At 31.7% G+C, this 26,613-nt stretch overlaps 1 protein-coding gene across 1 annotated transcript in view; it reads left to right on the top strand.

Moving 5' to 3' along the window:
- LOC126886770 (macrophage mannose receptor 1-like) overlaps nucleotides 1-26,613 on the top strand; it is a 65,622-nt gene that overhangs the window by 916 nt on the left and 38,093 nt on the right. The window contains exons 2-4 of the mRNA XM_050653794.1: nucleotides 6,471-6,556; nucleotides 14,411-14,519; nucleotides 17,225-17,544. Of these exons, the coding sequence (XP_050509751.1) occupies nucleotides 6,471-6,556; nucleotides 14,411-14,519; nucleotides 17,225-17,544 (515 nt within the window). The remainder of the gene's footprint in view (nucleotides 1-6,470; nucleotides 6,557-14,410; nucleotides 14,520-17,224; nucleotides 17,545-26,613) is intronic.

Below are 26,613 nucleotides of genomic sequence, written 5' to 3'. Positions count from 1 at the left end.
CGAAAAAACTGATTTAAAGAATGATTTTGACTTAAAACTTTATCTTATTTGACACAGTTATTTAGAATAGTATCAGTCAGCCTTCTCAAGAGGATAGATATATTTTTAAAATGTTATTACTTTAAACGTGGAGTTAGGCAACTTTCATTTTTAAAATAAGAAAAAAATTTTGGAGTTAGGCACATTTAATAACGAAAATCATGAAGAAATATACGTAACTCCATAAAAAGTCGCCAAAAATAAACTATGAAAAATGCTTACGTCCCACATGAAAAACAAATGTGGGCTCTTAAGGATAATAATGCTACTTAAATGTAGTTAACACAAAAACTATATAGACCGGGCAGTGTCGTCGCCCACGCTAGCGAAATTATTCCGATTCGCTTTTTTTGCACAAACTTACCCAAAAAGAGGTCCTTATAACATATCCACAGGGTGCCGGGCGGTGCCGTGGTCGAAAACTTGTTTAAAAATTTTTTTAAACAAATTCACAAAAATATTTTTTTTATTTCGATCAATATTTGTTTAGATAATTTGGGACATTCTTAGCAAAAAAGGTCTCTTGTCATTTTTTTCTAAAATTGATTGTTGTCGAGTTATATGCGATTAAAAATTTGAAAAATGCGAAAAAGGCCATTTTTAGGCTTAAGAGGAAACAGTAGCGATCAACAGGTAGCGAAAACGCGTTCCAAGATTGCGGCTGTAATTTTGAATATTTTTTCGAGATATTTGGCACACGTATTCGTATATAATAAAGAATGGCGGTACAGAGCCCGATTTGAAAAATATATTATGTGGAAATTACTCTGTAATTAAATACAATATTAAAAAAAACGAGCCTGTACCGCCATTAAGAAGAACAAAAAAATACACTTTCTTCAAATAAACTTTTTTATCCGATGCCTAGATTTTGTGTCATTTTGGAACTACTAATGAAATAAAAAATTTTAGTAGTTCCAAAATGACACAAAATCTAGGCATCTAATAAAAAAGTTTATTTGAAGAAAGTGTATTTTTTTGTTCTTCTTAATGGCGGTACAGGCTCGTTTTTTTTTATATTGTATTTAATTACTGAGTAATTTCCACATATTAATATATTTTTCAAATTGGGCTCTGTACCGCCATTCTTTATTATATTACGAATACGTGTGCCAAATATCTCGAAAAAACATTCAAAATTACAGCCGCAATCTTGGAACGCGTTTTTGCTACCTGTTGATCGCTACTGTATCACCTTAATAATTCGATTAAAAATTATTATTATAAAATTCAAAAAGTGACCAAATCAAGTTTCAAACCCCTTCTGCAAGGTCCTAAAGAGATTTTTGTAATTATTTTATTACAAAGCTGTTATTTTTAATTATTAACAATTAGCGCTCTAGTCCAGGAGGTATCGTCGCCCCCGTTAGTGAAATTATTCCGATTCGATTTTTTTGCACAAACTTACTCAAAAAGAGGTCCTTATAATATATCCATAGGGTGCCGGGCGGTTCCGTGGTCGAAAAATTGTTTAAACAATTTTTTTAAACAAATTCACAAAAATATTTTTTTTACTTCGAACAAATTTTTTTAAGATAATTTGGGACATTCTGAGCAAAAAGGCCTTTTATGATTTTTTCTAAAATTGACTATTGTCGAGTTATACGCGATTTAAAATTTGAAAAATGCGAAAATGGCCATATAACTCGACAACCATCAATTTTAGAGAAAAATCACAAGAGACCTTTTTTGCTCAGAATAACCCAAATTATCTAAAAAAATCATTCGCAATGAAAATTTTATGAATTTGTTTAAAGAAAATTGTTTAAACATTTTTTCAACCACGGCACCGCCAGGGACCCTGTGGATGTGTTAGTTATAAGGACCTCTTTTTGAGTAAGTTTGTGCAAAAAAATGGAATCAAAATAGTTTCGCTAACGGCGGCGACGATACAGTTGAACTATAGCGCTAATTGTTAATTAAAAATGGCAGCTTTGTAATAAAATAATGACAGAAATCTCTTCAGAACCTTGAAGAAGGGGTTTGAAACTTGATTTGGCCACTTTTTGAATTTCAAAATAATAATTTTTAATCGAGTTATTAAGCATTGAAAAGGGCCATTTTTGCATTTTTCATATTTTTAATCGCATATAACTCGACAAGAATTAATTTTACAGAAAAATGAAAAGAGATCTTTTTTGTTCAGAATGACACAAATTATGTAAAAAAATATTGTGCGAAATAATAAAATTATTTTTGTGAATTTGTTTAAACAAGTTTTCGATCACGGCACCGCCCGGCACCCTGTGGATATGTTATAAGGACTCCCTTTTGAGTAAGTTTGTTCAAAAAAATCGAATCGGAATAATTTCACTAGCGCGGGCGACGATACTGCCCGGTCTAATAATAATATGATCAAATTGAACTTACCTTCAATAAGTTTACACTATTTCCATGAAGATATGTTAGATTATAATATTTTTCATGAAGATATAACACAACAGCGCAGCAAACGTACATCTAACCTCAATGACAATGATGGTGATGGTTTTTGGCAAGTTTCATGTGATTTACCCAACGCCGTGGAGTTGGGTAGAATTCTTTTTTGTGGTTCTAGCGACATATATTGCCTTTTTTAACTTTTTTGTCTTGCTATGCATGCGTACCATAAATATTAATCAGATGGCGCGAAAATCTCATTTTTGCTTATTTTGGGACTTTTCGTATTTATGAGGCCGACTATATGAGTAGATACGATTAGTTATACATCAAGGAAAACTCGAAGGAAAGAGAGAAAGGCAGACGACGCATGCCCTGGTTTAAAAATTTAAACTAGTGGAGTGGAAACACAACAACAGAACTCTTCAAAACAGCTGCATACAAAGTTAAATGTGCCAAGATGGTCGTCAATGTCCTCATGACGGAAAAGAAGAAATGAAAGTGTATTTCATGAATTTGCGAATATTTTTTGATTCAGAATGAAAGCTTTTACTTAAACGGTCAACTGATGCTGAAAAAATTTTTACCTCCCATGTTACTTGAAATTTTTTAGTTTTTCAAGAGTTTTTGTACTTCATGCTTGGCTTTTGTTAACTTCGTTGTTTGTGGTAATTTTTGGTGGTTATGGTTCCAATTCCAATACCGTCGCCTTAATACTATAAATTGATAACTCCAAAATTAACGTTTTTAATATAACTAGTTTACAAGATGTATTTTATTTGCCTCAATATTGTGTAAAAGCTTGATAACTCGCTTCAAACGGGTTAAGTATTTATTTATGATTGATAAAAGTTGATAAGACTCAAATTTCCCTAATATTCAGTACTATAACTTAACAAGATAAGTTATCAAGTTATTGTTTAATCAAAATAATCGTGAATACGATATACACTGAATGCTACGACTAGATAACTCTAGTTATGTAGTTGTAGCACTTGTTTTTCTGAAACCATTGAGCTTACCACATAATTGCTCTGTATATGTTGATTAGGATTATGTTAATGCAAAAATTCGAGAACTGTTAGCAGATCTGGCAACCCCCATGGCAGAGGGCTAATAATTATCACCAAAATAATGCTAATATTAGTTTTGTTAAAAAGTTCACCTAGATGCAACTTGACACGACATGCGACATTACCAAATGTTAACATTATGGTAGTGCTAGAAGTTGATAACTTTATTTTTCATGTTATTTTCCATATTGGAAAACAAATTTGCATCGTATTCTCAAAGACACTAGTAGCCAAGAAGTTAAGGAACAATATTTTAGAGCTGCAAAGTGAATTCGGTATTTACCAACATCATGGTAGCAGCACAAATATCTTTAAAATCTTTAAACTCGGTTACTTCAGAACTACTAATTTCGAGTTATCAAGTTAAAGTATTAAGGCGACTGTTGTTCCTCTGTTTGTTGTTCCTCTGTATATAATTTCTTTCGATAATCAATACATGCAAACTTTTCGATGTGTTTCGGTTCTATTAATATTTTCACCGTCACTCATTTACCCCTTATAAAGCATATAAGCATAATTTATATTTTTGTAAAAAATCAATGGGAAAATCCCAATAGTTGGCTGTATACCATAGTTTAAAAAACCAATACAGAAGTAAAAACTTCGAGATGTATTCTGGTATAAAATCGTTTATTTAAAACTATAAAATGTCATGGATTGCAGAAGGTTTTCGTTCTATACAGAACATCTTCAGTGCCTAAAATGAAGTATTTCCACGTTAGTTTAAAGCAAAAGGTTAAAATTGTGACTGTTAAAATGAAAAATGTGGGAGTACTTACATCCTGCCGAGTAGTTTGAAACTAGCACACTGTAAATAGTGTTAACCTCATTGTATATGGTTTACATAATATAATATATTAAAATTTTATGACTACAAGTCGATGTTGATAGATAAAGTGGAACACATGCTAAAAGGGTGCCATGGTTCCCTGCTCGAAGATGCTAGGTACTTGCCAATTCAATGGGCACAGACCAACTGAGAAATTAGGAAGTGGATATACAATTTGACAAGAGTGACATGACATGACAAGATAAAGCCAATTTTTGGTTAAAGTTTCATTTGATTTTGGATTTTTTAAAAAAATGCAAAGGTTTGTCTGCAAAAATAATTTCAATTATTTGAATAATAAAATCTACTGTAAAGTTTAAATTAGCAACTCTCTATTCCAGAATAACCTATAGGTAGATTCATTAAATTTAATGCAGATATATTTCATGGTTTAAGTTGTGACGTCATCGAATGTGAAATGACGTGTTTCAACAAAACTCAACTTTCATCTCGTCATTTCACATTCGATGACGTCACAACTTAAACCATGAAATATATCTGCATTAAATTTAAGGAATCTACCTATAAGTTATTCCGGAATAGAGAGTTGCTAATTTAAACTTTACAGTAGATTTTATTATTCAAATAATTTAAATTATTTTTGCAGACAAACCTTTGCATTTTTTAAAAAAATCCAAAATCAAATGAAACTTTAACCAAAAATTGGCTTTATCTTTTCATGTCATGTCACTCTTGTCAAATTGTATATCCACTTCCTAATTTCTCAATTGGTCTGTGCCCATTGAATTGGCAAGTACCTAGCATCTTCGAACAGGGAACCATGGCACCCTTTTAGCATGTGTTCCACTTTATCTATCAACATCGACTTGTAGTCATAAAATTTTAATATATTATATTATGTAAACCATATACAATGAGGTTAACACTATTTACAGTGTGCTAGTTTCAAACTACTCGGCAGGATGTAAGTATTCCCACATTTTTCATTTTAACAGTCATAATTTTAACCTTTTGCTTTAAAGTAATGTGGAAATATAATTTAATCCAAGATTTAATAAAATGTAATGTTTTTCCACCTTTCAATGTATCCTATCTATTGTCTCTGAACAGCAAGAATATATATGATTGTTTAATGAAATTTATCTGTGAAACTAAAATTAATCTCTAAACTTGTTAATCCTGATAATTTGGTATATTATGTACATATGAAAAAAGAAGAAGAAGAAGAAGAAGAAGATACATAATGGAAAATGTGGTGAGCAACTTGGACAGTCCATAGCGGCCAGCTTTTGAACTGAGTAGAGAGCTGTAGAAGAGTTTGCTATGGAACTCTAAGGACCTCATTGCCTTCCTTATGTATGAACAGAAAACAAAAAAAAAAGTTGTGACTGGCTAAATGACACCCAAGTCAATGCCATAAAAAACAAAAAAAAAAACGTGGAAATACTTCATTCTAGGCACTGAAGATGTTCTGTATAGAACGAAAACGTTTTGCAATCCATGACATTTTATAGTTTTAAATAAACGATTTTATACCAGAATACATCTCGAAGTTTTTACTTCTGTATTGGTTTTTTATATTTTTGTAAACCATAAAAATGATGCTTCAGTTCTTTGAAGAACCATTCCCAGTCCTGGTCTTAATTATTCTTAAAAGTGCATCTCTTTTGATTTCGTACTCTCTTGTAACCTTCTTAGACTGTCTGTGTCTCGCTTGACATGTACTTCAGGGATCTAGGACATTTGGGTGTCTCCGTTTCGGCGGGGCTATTTGGGCTTCAGGCATCAAGTGGAGGTCGGTCATTTTGGCGTCGGAATTAATTGGTAATGTTATAGGTTACTTCTGTCAGTTCAAAATTGAAAAAGTGTGACAAGTAACCATTGTTTGAGCCACTGTGCATCTGAAAATACTTAAATAAGGGATAACTTTAATGTAATGAAAGCGTTTTGGTCAAATTGTGAGGTGTGGGTTAAGTCACTGTTGCTCTGAGTGCCTCATTTATAACTTTGGAAATGGTATCAATAAATATTACTTTTATGAAGGATTTTAATTTTTTTGTGATAAATACCAGATTCTTTTTCCTTGTGGATTTTGTCAAAAATGATTTTAGTGTTACACAGAATACACTCCACACTAATATATTTAATAAAATACATATGATTGATTAGACTCTAATTCTATGTTTTAGGTTATTGCTCAAGAGAATACGGAACTGACTATGTTGAAACAACTGAGCCTCCAGTTACTCAAAATTATTATTTTAGCAAAACAGGGGTAAATATAACTTTCATATTATAAACGAACTAGAAATTTCTGAAATCATCTTTTTGTTACATTGTTATGAAATATACCTACTATTTGTTATGGAAAATTATTACAATATTAACCATTTCATCTTTTTTAGTTTTTGAAATACGAGAACAATTTCCAATTTCCAACTGGTTTTCCGTCAAATTCTTCATTTAGTAAACTGTTAAAGTACTTTTTCCAACTCTTTTTGAGATCTTTTCAAGTAGAACTAGCATTTTATTATTTTAATTTCAGATAAATCTAATTTTAAAATCTCGAAAACTAGTTCTGTGATGTAGCCCTTTTTAGGGATTTTAACAAATATACCTTTTATAAAGGATTCTATTCGTTTTTGTAATATAATGGTGTACAGCCAACTACAGGAAAACTTTTTCCTCGTGAATCTTAAAATCTTTTGGTTGGTTTATATTTATTACCCTTTATTTTTCTTTAAATCTTTATGGCTACTAGTAAGTCTTCTTATTCTCAAACTTCTTTTTGTAGTTTTTTTTTTTAATAATTAAATAGAGGTAGAATCTAAGTGGAAATCGGTGGGAATGCGTATTTTATCAATGAAATTCGATATTTCTTTCCAGATTAAGACATTCCAGAAGCCACTAACGATAAGATGTTTTAACATCGTATTAATCATTGTGAATTAGTTGACGGATATTATTGTAGTGAAAATAATTCGGCGATAACTGGACAATAATGATTAAAAAGGATAAATTTAACGTTTTTTCTACTTTAATGACAAAAAAAAGCAAGCTCATTAGCAGAACCGAATTCAAAATTATTTTGCACATTGTACTTATTTGAAACATTATTTGGTTGAAACATATTATTTTTATTGGCAAAAAGATAAAACATATTAATTTGTCTGCACTAAATTACAGTTCTGTTTATCTTGGAAGGGATATGTTAATATCAACATTCACACAATATTGCCAAATTGAATTTTGTTATATTCGGGGTAAATTCTCAAACCGATTTTCGCGACGACTATATCTGCCATATAGTGGGGTCACTGAAGGTTTTCACCTCCGATTTCGTTGAACCTTCATCGATTTTCATGAAAATTGGTAAGTAGTTAGAAGATACTTCAAGGAACAAAGGTGACATGATGTTAACTTGCTCTTTTACCCTGGGGGTGGTTGCCCCCCCTTCTCTGGGGTGAAATTTTTTTATTAAAAATAATACCATAAATCGATAGAGGGGAAACTTCTAAGCAAAATTTGTTATATAAAGTTATTAATATAAATCAATAGTTTTTGAGTTATTAAATATCAAAAATTTTATTTTTTCTTAAAAAAATGCATGTTTCAAAGCTGTTTTTCACGTATTACTCAAAAACCATAAGCTTTTTTAAAAAAGCTATTATTTCCAAAATTAAAGATAATAAAAAATTGAATACACTGACTACTTAAAGAACTAAACTAATGTTATTTTAAAGTGAGTTATGGGTAATTGAATGTATATTTTTTTCGACGAGTACTCAAATCTAAGTATTCAAGCTTACATAACGGGAAAACTATGCATTTTATAGAATATACTTGTTAAGAATTTGTCAAAGTACTTCGGAATACCTACCAAATGAGCTTCAGTAGAAGTTAATAGCATCAAAATTAAGCAAGTTATGATGAAAATAAAAGAACCCTTTCGATTTTTTAGGAAAAAGTTAAAAAGTAAACATACGTCATTTCCGCAAAAATTAAAATTTGTAGTAATCCTCACAAGAATGTCTTTATGTTATCATAGTTAATTATTTCAACAAATTTGACCGGTTTAGAATGCATATTTTTGAAAAAAAGGTATAATTTAAAAAAATCAGAATTTTTAGAATTATCGTACTTTTCATTTTATTTTGATAATAACTCCAAAAATACTCAATATACGTAAAAAATTATAAATAACTAAATTTTAGTTTTTTCTGTAGCAAATACTTTATCCATTTTACTATTTTCATGGAGTAAAAAATAACCGAGATAGAAACGTTTAAAGCTTAAATTTTGCTGCGAGAACCATGTAACCGGGGCCATTTAAGGTGGTATGACACAATGTTAAAATTTATATAGTTTTTAGGTACAGTTATCGTCGCTATTTCAAAACCAATCTTCAACTTAGGGGTATGTACGTGAACTGTAGACTTTCTATTTTAATAGTATCTAGTTAAAATTTCCAAAGAAAGTAGTATATTTTTTATAACTGTACTTAAAGGAGTCCATGTCATAACTTACTTAGTAACTTGTTGTAAAAATTCGTTTTGCATAATAATTTTTGAACTTCGGTAGAAAATAACTATCAGAAACGATTAACTACGCAAAAAGCTTTATTTTAAACAAAATTTCATTGTCCGTACTGCCATAATTTTTAAAATAACTGTACCTAAAGGTAAAAATTATTGTTAAAAGCTGCAATCTGGCGATTTTGTTCATATTACAGCATTAAGTTGGCAATTTTCTAGTGATAAATTAGTTCCGCTGTCACTTAATAGATGAGAAGATGAGTTCACGTGTCATTTAGTAGATGGCAGCAGTGATGTATTAAATGGCGACAGATGCGCGTTTGCAGGATTTTAAGAAAATCTGCAAACAATTGAAAACGAGTTTTGTAACCACGGAAATACGATGAATCACGCGGTTTTGTTTAGAAAAGTGGCCCCACCCCCTCTCAGTACACATTTTGGGCCTTGTTTGACTTTCAATCATGATTGTATAACGTCTCAATGTCTTAACAATACAAATATACATATTTTATACTTGAAACCGTGACGTTATACAAATGGTTGAAAGTTAAACGAGGCTCAAAATGTCTTAAAGTGTTTACTGGGGGATTATACTATTTTGACATAATACATAGATAACCTAAGCTCTAGCATGTTATGTGGGGCGTATCTAAAAACAATTTAAGTTTTATTCACTTTCTGGCAAATTTAATTTTTATAATAATGCATTGTTCGGATACAATTAGCTTTTTGTAAAGACGATGACATCGACATTTTTACACACATTACACATGCCACATTACACATGCCAATGGCCATTAGTATTTGTTGAGGCATTATTTTAATAAAAAAATTGTAGACAAAACAATATTGTATAATCATTGATTAATTTATGTCAAAAATTTCCGTAAGTGAAAAAAAATACTGAAATTTACTGGAGTTATAATTAGATAAACCGATATGCAGACGATAGAGTTGTGGTTGCTAGCAGTATTGATGAACTTCAGCATCTTATGGACAGGGTACCTACAAAGAGCGAGTGAAAAAAGAGAATTTAACCTTCAACATAAATAAAACAAAAATAGACACTAGTGAGCAAAACTCAAAAACCTGCCAGACAATTGAAAATAAAAAACCAATTCAACACGTAGAATTATGTGTATACCTTGGAACAGTCGTCAACTCGAAATGGGATCAAAAAACCGAAATATATTCAGAGTATAACCAGAGCTACAACATGAGAAATATATTCAATCATTGCGACATATCTGTCCCACTAAAAATATGGCTGCTAAAATGCTATGTATTTCCAGTCTTGTTGTATGGAGCAGAGCTGGACAATAACGGAAACATTATCGAAAAGGCTAGATGTATTCGAAATGTGGGTGTACCGACGTATCCTCAAAATATTCTGGACGACTCACACCACCAACGAATAGGTATTGCGCCGAATGGGAAAACAAAAAGAAATATCTTTCACAATTAAAAAACGAAAACGTGAACACCTCGGTCATATATTATGAGACATGATAAATATCGTATACTGCAGCTGATAATATAGGGTAAAATAGAGAGTAAACGTGGACCCGGAAGAAGAAGACACTCATGGCTTCAAAACTTACTCCAATGGTTTGGACTAACATCGATCGAGTTATAGACACGCTGTAAACAAAATTAAAATTGCTATGATGATAGCCAACTTCCACAACAGACAAGGCACATGAAGAACAAGAATTAGAAATGAGATGAAAATGTAAAATTTTCCGAGGAAAAAAACTTCCCGTGTTGACATTTCAACATACAAATCAATGGTATCACCCTTCAGAGCTCCCAAAACTTCATATACCTGGGCACAGAGCTAAACAGTCAACTAGACCACTCAAAAAAATTAGAAGACGCATTGAAATAGCAAGATCTGGCTTCATGAACATGCTTAAAATGCTCTGTAACCCCAAGCTATCAGTGACAATAAGATTGAGAACACTAAAGTGTTATGTGTGGTCTCTATTACTATATGGCTGTGAGACCTGGACATTAAAACAGTATGATGTCAACAAACTGAATTCATTCGAAATGTGGATTTACCGCCGAATGCTAAGAATAAGCTGGACCACCAAAACTACAAATGAAGAAGTACTGTAAGTAATGAACACACGTCCTCATCTGATCAATACAATCAAAATTAGAAAGACGTCATATCTAGGACACATAATGCGCCATAGGAAATTTGAGTAGCTTCCGGTAATATTAGAAGGCAAAATCGAAGGTAAAAAGGGTATAGGAAGAAAGAAAAAATCTTGGCTCCGAAACATCAGAGATTGGACCCACACAACAGGGAATGACTTAATTTATCAAGCTCAGAACAGAGAGAAATTTGCCATATTGATCGCCAACCTCAATAGAGAAGGCACTTAGGAGGAGGAGGACAACGCAAGAGACCCTAAGAGGTAGTTTTCTGTCCCGATTAAACCCCGATTAGCTAACCAGGACATAAAATACTGGTCCTAAGGCTCAAAGATAGATAGAAAGTAACTTGTGAAGTGGTTACGATTGATTTGATTTAAGATGATAATTGGGGGTGATTTTCCCGGGGTTTTTAACCAAAAAAAGGGACCAACTATATTCTGAGCATTTGCTTAATTTTGATGCTACAAACCTAAAAAAAACAAAAATAAATATTTTTTAAACACTTTAAAAAAAGATGTAATGAGTTTTCCCCAAAAAAGTGCATCATTTTTTGGTTATTTCACGTTGAAATATTCACTTTGAAATTTGGCGGATATGAAACTATTTTTTATTAGCTACAACTTTGTTTCAACTGGGTCCATAGAGTTCATAATATATAGACCTAGATCCCGCGTACCTAAAAAAAGTTGATTAATAGCAAGCTGAAAATTTGTTAATAGCTTAACGGTGTCTAGTCACTGGAACAGGGGAAATTTTATTTGTGGAACACCTTAAAAATTTGGAACGTCAGATTACGAAAACGTTCCATGTATTTTGTCGGACAGAACTTCCAATTGATTTGTTAGCATTTCATTAAACTTTCATGTAAAAATCAGACTGGTGTTTATCACCAACTGTGTATTTTAATGAGTGGAACACGAAGAACATGTCAAATGACAGTAATCAAGTCGGTTGTTTAGCAGTCTGATGTTTGCATGAGAGTTTAATGAAAGGGTAACAAATCAATTAGCAGTTGCCATAAAGTCATCGAAATGTAAACTCAATTTTTTTGCATCCCACATGTTGGGAATTTAAATACCTTACCTTAGGGCATTATTCCTGTTGCCTTTTGCCCATCACAAGGCATTTTAAGTAAATATGCATCTGTAAAGCATACATTTTATATTTGAAGGGTTATTACCCCTATATTTCTTTGGTGGCTCAGCTAGCATCCAGACTGTCTTACACTGATGATGATTTTGTAATAAAATCGAAAACGTTTTGTTCTGATGTATCCCTTTAGGGATTTTAATAAATTTTATACCTTTTACAAACGATTTATTCCAATTTTTTTGAAATCAATTGGATGTTCTGTCCGACAAAATACCTGGGACGTTTTCGTAACCCCCTGTTACGAAGTTCCCCTGTTCCAGTGTTCCCTCCCGTACATCAAAGTTTGTCCGACTAGACACCGTTAAGCTATTAAGAAATTTTCAACTTGCTATTAATCAAGTTTTTTTGGTACGCGGGATCCAGGTCTAATACACCATTTTTTTATACTTTTTTAGAAACTACATATTTTTGCTAAGAGTGTTTTTTTCGGATAAAATACTTATTTTTTGAGTTATTTGTAAAAGCCGCCTAAAAACGTGTTTTTTACTCGCAAATAACTCGAATATTAATTTAGTGAAAAAATCCTATAGAACAAAAGTTGCTTAGAATTAGTCAGTTTATCCATTTTCAGACTTATTTTGAACGTATATTTGTTCACCCCCGAGATGGAATAAAACTCACCCTCAGGGCAAAATCTTACATCGGCACACTATCACTTTTCTTGTTTGACATGTTACCTATCTGTATGCCAAATTTCATCTTAATCCAAGCGATTATTTAAAATTTAGAGCAAAAAGTGTGATTCAATGTATATATTTACTACATACTTGTATTTCAAACAATTGCAAATTTCTTTATCAGTTTAAAATAAAAATTTTTGACCCGGTAAAGAATTAATAACTGTCACAAAATTACAAATCACATTATTACAAATATAATCTAAATACAATAAGTGATAAAATATTTCCAAATGAAACGTTTTGTATCTATTAGCATTGTTTAAAAAAAAGATAAAAATTTGTCTAGTTATACAATGCTATCTATTAATAGTAAGAATTTACCATTTCCAGGTAATAATTAAACACCCTCATCACTGTAAATACAATACAAGTACGATTGAAGGCGAACAGTACCGATCGATCGGTAACGATCATAAGTTCTATTTAGTACGTGGCAACAACGCCGTCGTTAATATAATTAAAATTCGTCGTTATTAAAATGTTCGAATATATATATATACGTGCTGCCATCTACTGAAAGAATTGTTAAACGTTTAGTTCCTATGATCACCAACCATTTGGACTGTGGCGTTTACATACCCCCTTAACCTTTTATTTTTAAAAAAGTAAGAGGTATAAATGACTATTTTGACGTTTTTTAATAGCTCTTGGAACAAAATTTTAACCAGTTATTAGATCAACTTGCTACTTTAAAATTTAACGGAGTTATTTACAAAAAAACAATAACATTTTTTAGAAAATTTTTTAAAAGATGCATTTTGAAACATTTTTGGTGCATAAACTTTAATGCTATCAACTTGTTCGAGCACTTATTTGATAGATATTTCAATGAGCTTTGACAAATGTTTAATAAGTTTATGTTATAAAATGCATCATTTTCCCGGTATTTAAGCTTGAATACTTAGATTTGGGTACTCGACGAAAGAAATATACATTCAATTACCTATAACTCACTTTCAGTTAACATTGAAAGGTTTTTCTAGTAAGGAATTTAGTTGAGTTTTTATTAGCCTCAATTTTGACAATAATAACTTTTTTGTAAAAACTTATAGTTTTTGAGTTATTTATGCAAAATCGGTTAAAAACATGTATTTTTCTCACGAAAAATTAAAATTTTTGATCTTTAATAACTCAAAAAGTTTTGATTTATTTTAATAACTTTATATAACAAATGTTGCTTATAATTTGTCGCTCTATCGAATTGTGGGGTTATTTTTTATAAAATAATTTTCACCCCCGAGGAGGGGTGGCATCCACCCCCAGGGTAAAAGCGCAAGTTGGCACCATGTCACCTTTGTTCCTTGAGATATCCCCTAACCACTCACCAATTTTCGTTCAAATCGATGGAAGTTCAACGAAATCGGAGGTAATAGCTCATATTCACCTTCAGTGACTGCACTAATAGTTTTGGCCATATTACTACAAAATGTTCCTTTTATATTCCAGCACATTTTTTTTGCTATTTTGCTCTGAATATAAGTTCTTTTTTGTTTTATTTCCCACTATTGGACTTTATGTTGTACTCTGCAATAGACTCTACTTTGTTTCAATAATAATTTGGTTTAAAAAATCATATAAAGCGTTATCGTGTTTCAGGAGTCTTTTTATGAAGCAGTTCATACATGTCTAGAAAAATCCATGCAGCTGGTTTCTATTGATGACGCAAAGAAAAATAGGGAGTTAGCCAATTTAATGAAGGATTCGGGTAAGAAACATTGGGTAGAATGCATAAAACGTAGTAGATGCTATTGCTTAATGGTATCTACTTTGTAGCATTTTCTTTTACGTTAAAGTAGGTACTTTTGTTGAGAAAAACATAAAACACAACAGAAGTACCTACTACGGACCTGAAGCATCTATCTTTCCTGATTCGTGTGTTTGCTTCTATGGGTTCTGTTATTATTCCGTTGACTTTCTTTTCTATTTTATTTCTTAAATACAGTGTAGCAATTTGAAAAATTTGGTCCCTTTAGAAAATCTAAAAATGTGCAAAAATACGACAAATTTATTTTACTTTATTTATTTTTTCATATGTTCCGATGACGGATCAATTGTAAAAGGTTTTTACCCTGTTATTTTTACTTTGGTGGCTTGCATGTAGATTCTAAGATTGCACTGATGATGATCGGTCAACCGATCGAAAACTAGTTCTGTCTTTGATGTAGCCCTGTATAGGGATTTTAACAAATATACCTTTTATAAAGGATTTTATGTTTTTGTAATGGTATACAGCCAACTAAAGGAAATTTTTCCTCGTGGATTTACAAATTTATTTGTGACGGGGGCATTTTGTAGACCAGGTTTCAACTAAATTATATCAACCCTCTAGCGGGGGCGAACACAACTCCAAAATCTTTAATGAAAAGGGGGATTGAGTGATACCTCATTTTTAAGGTAAGTCAATTACCTTTTCAAAAATACCACATACCTTATATTTCTTTTCAGTACTTTTGAAAAAAATCTTGGACTCAATACTCAAAAAAAATTTTTTAGTCCTGAACTCAATACTTAATATATTTGCGGTTTTACTTGATTTTTCCAAAAGTACTGAAAAGAAATACAATGTGTGTGGTATTTTTGAAAAGGCATTTAAACGACCTTTAAAATGAGGTATCACTCAATCCCCCCTTTCCATTAAAGATTTTGGGAGTTGTGTGCGCCCCCGCTAAAGTGTTAATGTAATTTAGTTGAAAACTGGTCTACAATTTGACGTGTTTTTGTATATTTTTAGATTTTCTATAGGGACCAGATAATAGGGGGTGGCAACTTCTCAAATTGACACCCTATGTAGGTTTTTTATTAGTTTTATGATATCAAGTTTTAAATTTTTGTCATAGAATAAGTGTATCACATCTTTCAATTGTATTCTATCAAACGATTTCTCTAGGTATATGAAACAGAAAAAGGCTGGCTTGTTATATTCTAATGATTTCTCCGCTCTTTGCCTTATCACAAAACTGCATCGTTACAATGACATGATCTTCCACTTCTAAATCCTTGTTGTTCATCCGATATATTCACGCACGCCATTATTTTTTCTATCAGTATTTTTGTTGTAAGTTTCAATATAGTCAGAGAACAACTTTGTTTTCTGGTACAGTGCTCAGTAAATTTATCCCTCTATAATTACTGGGGTCTGCCCTATCACCGTTCGTAAATAACGCTCTCATTTGGGTAGTTCTTCATTCTTCTGAAATTCTTCCTGTATTGATTATTTTACTTAGCAGGATATTTAGTTCTTTGTGAAGACTCTCTCCGCTATATTTTAAAAGTTCATTAGCTATTCCATCTTTCCCAGGTGCTTTTCGATTTTTAACCTTTTTAAGGCCATGGGTACATAATTCGCAAATATTTTACGGCTATGCCTACTCTTTCTGTCTTTACACGGCAAATTACGTGTAGTAAAATTCTCACTGGTATGGATACGTAAACATTACTAGAATGTCATTCTACTTGAAAATGTCATCATTAAGTTAAAGAGATGGCTTTTAAATGTTCTTGGATAACTGTTATTTATATAATTGCAAATTATTAATTCAGTTAATAAATGTGATAATTTTTTCACTATCTGTGTATCCAGTGATGGTAATAATTTATATACTCAATATATAATTTATATACTCAATTATTTATAATACTCAATCGAGAAAAGAGAAAAAGTGTTAAAGTGATTTTTTAATAATATATTGTTACTATGGAACGCTTACAATTTTGAACATCTTTAACAACAAAATACTTGGATCAAAAAATATATTATCCTGATGTATTATCTGCTTGGATATTCCACAAATAATACACAATAAATAACTTTTTATTAAGCTCACGTCTTAAATTAATTATTTATCAAATACACTATATTTAAAATTGTCACTGATTGTCAATGTGTGACTGACAATATTCTATTCGACTGAGTGCGTTGTAAGAAGAAGATAGATTTGGAAAATATTACCACGGACATGGTGTCCATTTTTTTCGAATCCTGAAAAAACTAATAAATACTTTTAAAAAATTTAAACCCAGAATGAAAGACTAAATTATTACCGAGGGCCAAAAGTCCCTTAGAATAAATAAAAAGTTTATTTTGAATGAGATATTTGAAATTAAAAATCACACTAAATTTTCTCTTAGTTTTTCACCCCTGTAACTTATTAAAATAAACATTATAGAAGTTTTCAAGTACTTTCGGCCCTCGCTAATAACGTAATCCTTCATTCTGCATTTAAATTTTTCATAAATACTTATTAGTTTTGTCAGGATTCGAAAAAAACCAAAAAATTAATCCCTATTTGAATAGCATTGCAGGCAAAAATACGTACCCATCCTATTAAGGAATTCGTTATATCTGACTTTGACAGACTTTGTCTATTAAACAGTCTTTGATTGTCTTAAATATTCATTTATATATTTAAGGTGGCGTAAATCGGTATTGGACATCCGGTAACAAAATAGCAAAAAATACGTTCTTCTGGAGTAAAGGAGAGCCTATTGAATACTCCAACTGGCACCCTGATTTACCAGTATCACAGGCAAGCTCTAATCAAAAATGTATTAAAATTGCCAAAAGCGAAGATAAACTATACTGGGAGCTGGCGTTCTGCAACGAGAAAAACCTGTATATCTGCGAAAAAACGCTGAAGGTTTCCAAAAGTGACTGTGATGATGTAGTAGAAAATTTTTTGGTCCAAGGGGATAGTCAGTCACATTATAAATATTACATCGCTGAGGAGATTGTAAGTAAAGTACAAGACATAATATAAAATTAATAAATAAGTTAGCATATCTTAAAATGAAAGAAAAAAAGAAAACCTTTTATGAAGGAAGTGAAAGAAGTGAAAAAAAGTATGTTAAAATGTGTAAATATATTTAATTTCTTTTGTAGTAAAGAAACAAAGACGTTCTCACAAACAATTTATTTGGACGAAGCAACGTAGCATTAAACCTATAGTCCGTCCCACCTTGACTTTACAGTGTGGGGAACATAGGAAATGCAGTCCTTATGAGAGTTTTTAGCGCGGTGATGCCGATTTTATCAAAAAAAAATTGTAATCGAGTACTAGAGAGATTAAATTAAAACTGTTTTAGAAAGACAATCTACAATTTTAGGATTCGTATGCGTTTAAGTTTATTTGATATAGTTACTATTTATAGCTATTACGCATATTAATCCTTTATTCTGTAGAATGTCTATTTGTAGATTGTCTTTCTAAAACAGTTTTAATTTAATCTCTATTATGTTCGATTACAAATTCTTTTTGATAAAATCGGCATCACTGTGCCAAAAAATCTCATAAGGACTGTATTGTCTATGTTATTTATACTGTAAAGTCAAGGTGGGACGGACATAGGAATTTTGTGCAGTAAGATGAATCGTCACGCAACTTTTTGCATTCGATTAGAGAGAGTGTCAGGCAATTTTGCGAATTAAATTCATCTAGGGCAAAAATTTTTGTGCATAAGAAAATGCATTTTAAATGTGCATCTCGAAGAGGTGAAAATGAAAAATTTAGAACTCGGTCAATATTGATGGAAATGAGTTGAATTTTTATAATCGGGGGTTTTGGGGATCGCTGAGTACGAATTTCATATCGGCGATGGTCTCCAAGGTACCTGGTGCCCACTGGAACTCGTCGCCTAGAGTTTTACGTTATAATCATTAAAAATCAGTCAATATGAATTACTTGGGGGGTTTTTGGGGTCGCCGGCCACGAATTTAGTGTTGGTGATGGTCTCCAAGATACCTGGTGCCCAAGGTGGAACTTGTCGCCTGGAGTTTTTTGTTATAATCATTCAAAATCAGTCAATAGCCATTACTCTGAGGGTTTTGGGGGTCGCTGCACAAGAGTTTCATGTGGTCGATGGTCTCCAAGATACCTGGTGCCCAGGGTGAAGGTCGTCATCTGGAGTATTATGTTATAATTATTCCAAATCATTTAAAACCATTACGCGGGGGGTTTTGGGGGTCGCTGAGCACGAATTTCATGACGGCGATGATCTTCTGTGTACCTGGTGCCCAGGGTGGAACTCGTCGCCTGGAGTTTTATGTTATAATCAATCATTAGTATCAACTGCTTTAAAAGCGACAACATTTTAAAATAATTTTTAAATAGGTAATTCTTTAGGATATAATATAAAAGTGTTTTAAGAAAAATTATTAATGAAAAATATATTAAGCGACACCCAAAACACCGAAGTAATCGATATTGACTGATCTTGAATGAATATAACATAAAACTGCAGGCGACGAGTTCCACCCTAGGCACCAGGTACTTTGGAGACCATCGCCGACATAAAATTCGTACTCAGAGATCCCAAAAACCCCAGAGTAATGGTTATTGACTGGTTTTTAATGGTTACGACATAATACTCCAGGCGAAGAGTTTCACCCTGGGCACTAGGTAACTTAGAAACCATCGCCGACATGAAATTCGTACTAAGCGACCCCTAAAACCCCCAAATTAATGCTTTTTCACTGATTTTGAATAATTATGACATAAAACTCCAGGCGACGAGTTACACCCTGGGAACCAGGTACCTTGGAGACCACCGCTAACATTAAATTGTGTTAAGCGACTACAAAAACCCCCGAGTAATGGTTATTGACTGATTTTGAATGGTTATAACATAAAACGCTAGGCAACGAGTTCCAACTCTTGGCACCAGGTACATTGGGCACTATCGCCGACATGAAATTCGTACTCAGGGACCGTCAAAACCACCAGGGTAATAGTTTTTGACTAATTTTGAATAATTATAACGAAAAACTCCTGGCGACGAGTTCCACACTGGGCACCAGGTACCTTGGAGACCATCGCCGACATGAAATTCGTACTTAGCGACCCCCAAAACCCCCAAGGTAATAGTTTTTGGCTGATTTTGGATAATTATAACTAAAAACTCTAGGCGACGAGTTCCACCCTGGGCACCAGGTATCTTGGATGCCATCGCCAATATTAAATTCGTGGCCGGCGACCCCAAAAACTCCCCGACTAATGGATATTGACATTATGGATTACTAATGGATTTTTAATGATTATAACATAAAACTCTAGGCGATGAGTTCCACCGTGGGCACAGGTACCTTGGAGACCATCGCCGATATGAAATTCGTGCTCAGCGATCCCCAAAACCCCCCAGTATAAAAATTCAACTCATTTCCGTCAATATTTTCCAAGTTCTAAATTTTTCATTTTCACCTCTTCGAGGTGCACTTTTGAAATGCATTTTCTTATGCACAAAATTTTTTGCCCTGGATGAATTTAGTTCACAAAGTGGCCTGACACTCTCTCTAATCGAATACAAAAAGTTCCATGACGATTCATCTTACTGCACAAAATTCCTAGGTTTTGGGCTTTTTAGTGCTTCGTTGCTTCGTCTAATTTTACAACTGACGACCGGTTTCGCTGTCTATACTTTGCACAGCATCTTCATATCCCGGTTAAAGTAAAATTAAATGTTTACGGTATAAGGGATGATTGTAGCAGAAGTCAATGTCATACTTTTGCTCAGTACTTTGCTAAAAGGAGGGTTGGCAGTTGGATAGACGTGACTGCATTAAACTAACAACATTATGGCAGGATCTTGAGGGGAGTACGGTGGTAATAGTAAGAAAAAAACACGACATTAAAACCGAAAAACCGAAAAATTGTTAGTTATAATATATAAAGTGATGGTATTTTTATTATTTGTATAGATTTTATATATACAGGGTGAGTCATGAGGAACTGTGCATACTCCTACCTCGTATAGAGGCACCTATGGGGAATAACAAATGACCATGCTTCCATTGTTTAATAATATACAGGGTGAGTTTCGCATTTTGACAGAAATATATATTCGTCATAGTTTTTGAACTGTCAGATCGATGTGTCTTTTATTTTGGTCAATCGTTACACTATTACCACCTAATAAACTGATTCATTCAAACTAGAAAAAAATCAGGTCCGGCTTCAAAAAATTCTCTAATATGAATTTTACAATTTAGACAAATAGGCAATTAAAATGGCATATTTATTTTTTCCCCACACGATTACTTATTTTTTTATAAAAAAATCAAATTTGACTATGAATAATTAAAAGTTTGGTAAAGTGAACAATATTTACTAGAAACCAGATTTAAAAAAAATAACTTTTATTACAAAAATTAATTTTTTTAAACAAATATTTAATTTATGTTACCACCCAATCAACATATTTATTCAAACTAGAAAAAAATCAGGCCCGGATTTTAAAAAAATAGTTCCTTTTGGTCTTAGAAAAAATTTCACCCTATATACGCTTTTTGAAAACTCTAGTATGAATTTTACACATTAGAGAAATAGGCAATTAAAATGGCGTACTTATTTTTTCCCCACACGATTACTTAAATTTTTATTAAAAAATCAAATTTGTCAAAATCGGAATTTTACCATAAAAATAAAAAAAATTAAACAACGTTTTTCTCAAAATTAAAAGCTTCACCATTTTTTTTTTTCTATACCACGTCTAGATCTAAAACCCATAACACTTCTCTTTGGACTCTATAGTTTAACATAGACGTGATCAAATGGATAAATCTTAAATTTTTTCACTTAATTTTTGCGATTTAACTTTGCAATTCACAATTCAATTTTATTTTAAAAAATTCATAACTTTTATGAGAAGAAGACGGAAAGTCTACAACAATTTTCATATTCACAATGGTAAGAGATATTGAAAACGGATCGAGACCCGTATAGTATGAATTTGAGTGAAGTCAACGCGATAAATAACTTCGATAAGATGCTGGTTAAATGATTAAAACGTGTGAAGAGATATCGACTTTATTATCTAAGACACTAAAACTAAACAGCAAAATATAGGATAAGTCCGTATACTTGAACTGTCCAAAAGTTTTGATAAAAACACGCCACGACACTTGACACTTTGAAGAGATTATGATGCACACTAAGGGATTGTTTCACCCATATGACCTGTCCGTGGGGTTTTAACGCGTATGCTATAACGAACCTTTTTTGTGCGAATGTGCCTTGCCGACTCCCGGTATGCGACTCTGCTTTTCGTATGATGATATGTGAATATATTGGTATAAACTAACCACGTTGCCACGTCATAAAAAAAGGCAAAATAAAGGAATTAAGGGGGCATCAACAGATATTATGTGCTGTAGAATTTCAGAAATAAAATATTAAAATGGAACAGAGTTGTAGCGAGTTAAACCGTGATTTCATTTTTTTTTTCAGTTTTAGGTTAAAATTCCGATTTTGACAAAGTTTATTTTTTAATAAAAAATTAAGTAATCGTGTGGAGAAAAAAATAAATATGCCGATCTAATTGTGTATTTGTCTAATTTGTAAAATTTATATTAGAGTTTTCAGAAAGAGTATACAGTGTGAAATTTTTCTAATACCAAAACGAACTAATTTTTTAAATCCGGGCCTGATTTTTTTCTAGCTTGTATAAATCAGTTGATTGGGTGGTAACATAAGTTAAATATTTGTTAAAAAAAATTATTTTTTTAATAAAAGTTAATTTTTTAAAATATATGGTTCACTTTACCAAACTTTTAATTATTCCCTGTCACATTTGATTTTTTTATAAAAAATTAAGTAATCGTGTGGGAAAAAAATAGATATGCCAATTTAATTGCCTATTTGTCTGATTGTAAAATTCATATTAGAGTTTTCAAAAAGCGTATACAGGGTGAAATTTTTTCTAAAACCCAAACGAACTAATTTTGTAAATCCGGGCCTGATTTTTTTCTAGTTTGTATAAATCAGTTGATTGGGTGGAAACATAAATTAAATATTTGTTTAAAAAAAATTAATTTTTTTAGTAAAAGTTATTTTTTTTAATCTATGGTTCACTTTACCAAACTTTTAATTCATACTCAAATTTGATTTTTTTATAAAAAATTAAGTAATCTTGTGGGGAAAAAAATAAATATATAATTTTAATTGCCTATTTGTCTAATTTGTAAAATTTATATTATAGTTTTCAAAAAGCGTATACAGGGTGAAATTTTTTCGAACTAATTTTTTTGAAGCCGGGCCTGATTATTTTCTAGTTTGAATAAATCAGTTGATTAGGTGTTAATAGTGTAACGATTGACCAAAATAAGAGACACATCGATCTGACCGTTCAAAAATTATGACGAATACAAATTTCTGTCAAAATGCCAAACTCGCCCTGTATATTATTAAACAATGGGAGCAGACACTTTTTAATGGTCATTTGTTATTCCCCATAGGAGCCTCTATACGAGGTAGGAGTATGTACAGTTCCTCATGACTCACCCTGTATAGGGTTACTAGATTTTTTTCAGGATGTTCAAGAACTTATAGATGTAAGATTGGGTGTGCAATTATATTAGACTGGATTGGTCGGATATGCAATAGTTGTGATCGGATTGTGAAAATTTTGTTTTATTTGAAGAGCGTTGAAAATTGAAAAATGCTAAAAACAAGCAATAAAATCATTGACTACTAGTACTACAGAATAGATAGGGACCTCTAAATTAGAGTGTAGAGTTGGTTGTCCGGATAAGGTCATAACAAGAACTAGTTAAAGTCAAGTGCATAGGTAATGCAATAGTTGATATTTAATTTACTGTAATCCAAGTTATAATTATCAGTAGAGCAATGAAACTTTATGAAAAACAACAAAATTTAAAGAACAATATATGAAAAAATAAGATAAAACAAATGTTACATTTATGTTAGTATCTGTTATATTTACTAAATAGTTAAGTAGGTTAAAAATTAATTAAAATTTAAAAGACGTTACCTTAAATTTCAGCTGAATTCATAGGTTTTTGTAATAATATTTTTTTTGTTTTAAAGTAGAGAAATAACACATAACAGATTAAAGAACAAACATATAGGAGATTTATATAACAGGGGTTTGTAAAATTGATAGAGAAAGCAATTTGAGCACTAAGCAATTAAGCTTTTTTGGAGAGGTCACTGACATCTCACTGCAGTGACATCAAGCCTCTCCAAAAAAGCTTTATTACTTAAGAAAAGAAATTAGATATAGTGCTCAAGTTGCTTTCTCCACCAATTTTACAAACTCCTGTTATGTAAATCTCCTATATGTTTGTTCTTTAATCTGTTATGTGTTATTTATCTACTTTAAAACAATTTATTTTTATTATTACAAAAACATATGAATTCGGCTAAAATTTAAGGCAATGTCTATCAAATTTCAATTAATTTTTAACCTACTCAACTATACAGTGCTAGTCAAAAGTCCGTGCCCCCCCTCGTATCTTTTGAACGGTTATACTTATAATAGTGAAATTAGGAGGGAGGAAATAAACGGATGTAGGCTTCTTAACCAATCATGACAGGTGACGTAATAGTGACAGATGACGTTACAGCGCCACTATGACAGATAATTTTAAATGGGACCTTATGGCAAGTGATACCTCGTTTGAAAGGTATTGAAAATACCTATTCAGTCATACTAATTTTGTTTGAGTTTAAGCTCATTTTGACGAATAAATGAAATAATATAAAATTGTAGTTTCGCATTTAATTAATAAAAATTCAAACCTCCGCCTATGATTACTTGTCAAAAAGGCTGATGTTGACGTAAAAACTACTAGAGAACTGAAAAGCGTCAACTTTTTTGACAAAAAAACCATAGGCGGACATTTGAATTTTTATTAGTTAAATACGAAGCTACAATGTTATATTTATTTAATTTATTCACCAAAATCAAAATCAACTTAAACCCAAAAAAATTAGTATGACTGGATAGGTATTTTCAATACCTTTCAAACGAGGTATCACTTGCCATAAGGTCCCATTTAAAATTATCTGTCATAGTGGCGCTGTAACGTCATCTGTCACTATTACGTCACCTGTCATGACTAGTTAAGAAGCTTACGTCCGTTTATTTCCTCCCTCCAAATTCCACTATTATAAGTATAACCGTTCAAAAGATACGAGGGGGTACGGACTTTTGACTAGCACTGTATAGTAAATTTAACAGATATTAACATAAATGAAACATTTTTTATCTTTTTTTTCATATATTGTTTTTCAAATTTTTTGTTATATTCCATAAAGTTTCATTGGTCTACTGATAATTATAACTTTGATTACCGTAAATTTAATATCCACTATTGCATTGCCTATTCACTTGACTTTAACCAGTTCGTGTATATTACCTTATCCGGGCATAACAAACAAACACTCTAATTTAGAGGTCCCTATCTATTCTGTATTACTAGTAGTCATTTTTTGAATTAGCTATTAATGATTTTATTGCTTGACACATTTAATTAAAATTTTAGCAAATTGCTTATTTATCAATTTTCAACCTTCTTCAAATAAATCAAAATTTACACAATCAGATCAAAACTAATGCATATCCGACCAATGCAGTCTAAAAATTGCACACCCAATTTTACATCTATAAGTTATTGAACATCCTGAACAATATCTAGTAACCCTATATAAATAAAATCTATTCAAATAATAAAAATAACATCACTTTGTAATATAACTAACAATTTTTCGGTTTTTCGGTTTTAATGTGGTGTTGTTTTCTTACTATTACCACCGTACTCCCCTCAAGATCCTGCCTAAATTTTGTTAGTTTAATGCAGTCACGTCTATCCAACTGCCAACCCTCCTTTTAGCAAAGTACTGAGCAAAAGTATAATATTGACTTCTACTACAATCATCCCTTATACCGGAAACATTTAATTTTATTTTAACCGGGACCTGAAGATGCTGTGCAAAGTATAGACAGCGAAACCGGTCGTCAGTTGTAAAATAAATTGTTTGTGAGGACGTCTTTCCTTCTTTACTACAATAGAATGGACTCACATATGCAACCCAGTCATTATATTTAATTCCCTTAGCTAAGCGCTTTCGACAAAAATGTCATCTTCAGAGCTAATGGTCAAAGTATAAAAAAGTAACACTACTTGGAGTTGTGTGTGTGTGCATCATATTTAGAAATTTTGTCTGCTGTGAACTCCGGATGATGAAAAATTAATAAAATAATAAATAATTGTAAAACATTAAAAACAACCACTTAAACGTTACAAACATAAAATTTTGTTCATGGTAATGGGTATCACCCAACCATTTCAAGTGATGTCGAGTTTTTGATTGACCTTGTGGCATTTTTATAATAATTAACTATTTAGATGGGAAATAAACCACACTTAAATTAAAGAAAAATATTTATTAACGTTTCGACGCCCAAATCGGATGTAGTTGTCAAAATACAAAATACTACTAAATTAAACAAAAATTGTTGTTGCTTAGTAAAACTTCTTCTAATAATTTATTTAATCTGACTCATTTATATCGGCAATTCAGACACATATATTATACATTTTAAATTAGAAACTTTAAAATGATATTGCCAATATTTATGAGTTGCGTTCCTAGGACGACTTTACTGAAAGATAGTTCATTCGTTTACATGAAATCAACCCCAACTCAAGAATATCCTCCACAAAAAATCATAGCATTTGGTTGTCTTTTTAAGCACAGATCACATGCTATGATTTTTTTGTGGCGGATATTCTTGAGTTGGGGTTGAATTCATGAAATCGAATGAACTATCTTTCAGTAAAGTCGTCCTAGGAATGCAACTCATAAATATTGGCAATATCATTTTTAAGTCTTCTACTTTAAAATGTATAATATATGTCTGAATTGCCGATATAAATGAGTCAGTTGGATAATAAATTATTAGAAGAATTTTTTTCTAAGCAACAACTTTTTTGTTTAATTTAGTAGTATTTTGTATTTTTTGTATTTTGACAACGACATCCGATTTGGGCGTTGAAACGGTAA

Source organism: Diabrotica virgifera, chromosome 6 (assembly GCF_917563875.1).
Source record: "Diabrotica virgifera virgifera chromosome 6, PGI_DIABVI_V3a".
NCBI lineage: Eukaryota > Metazoa > Arthropoda > Insecta > Coleoptera > Chrysomelidae > Diabrotica > Diabrotica virgifera.
The sequence above is the reverse complement of the archived record's forward strand: the minus strand, read 5'-3'. Positions and strand labels throughout refer to the sequence as shown.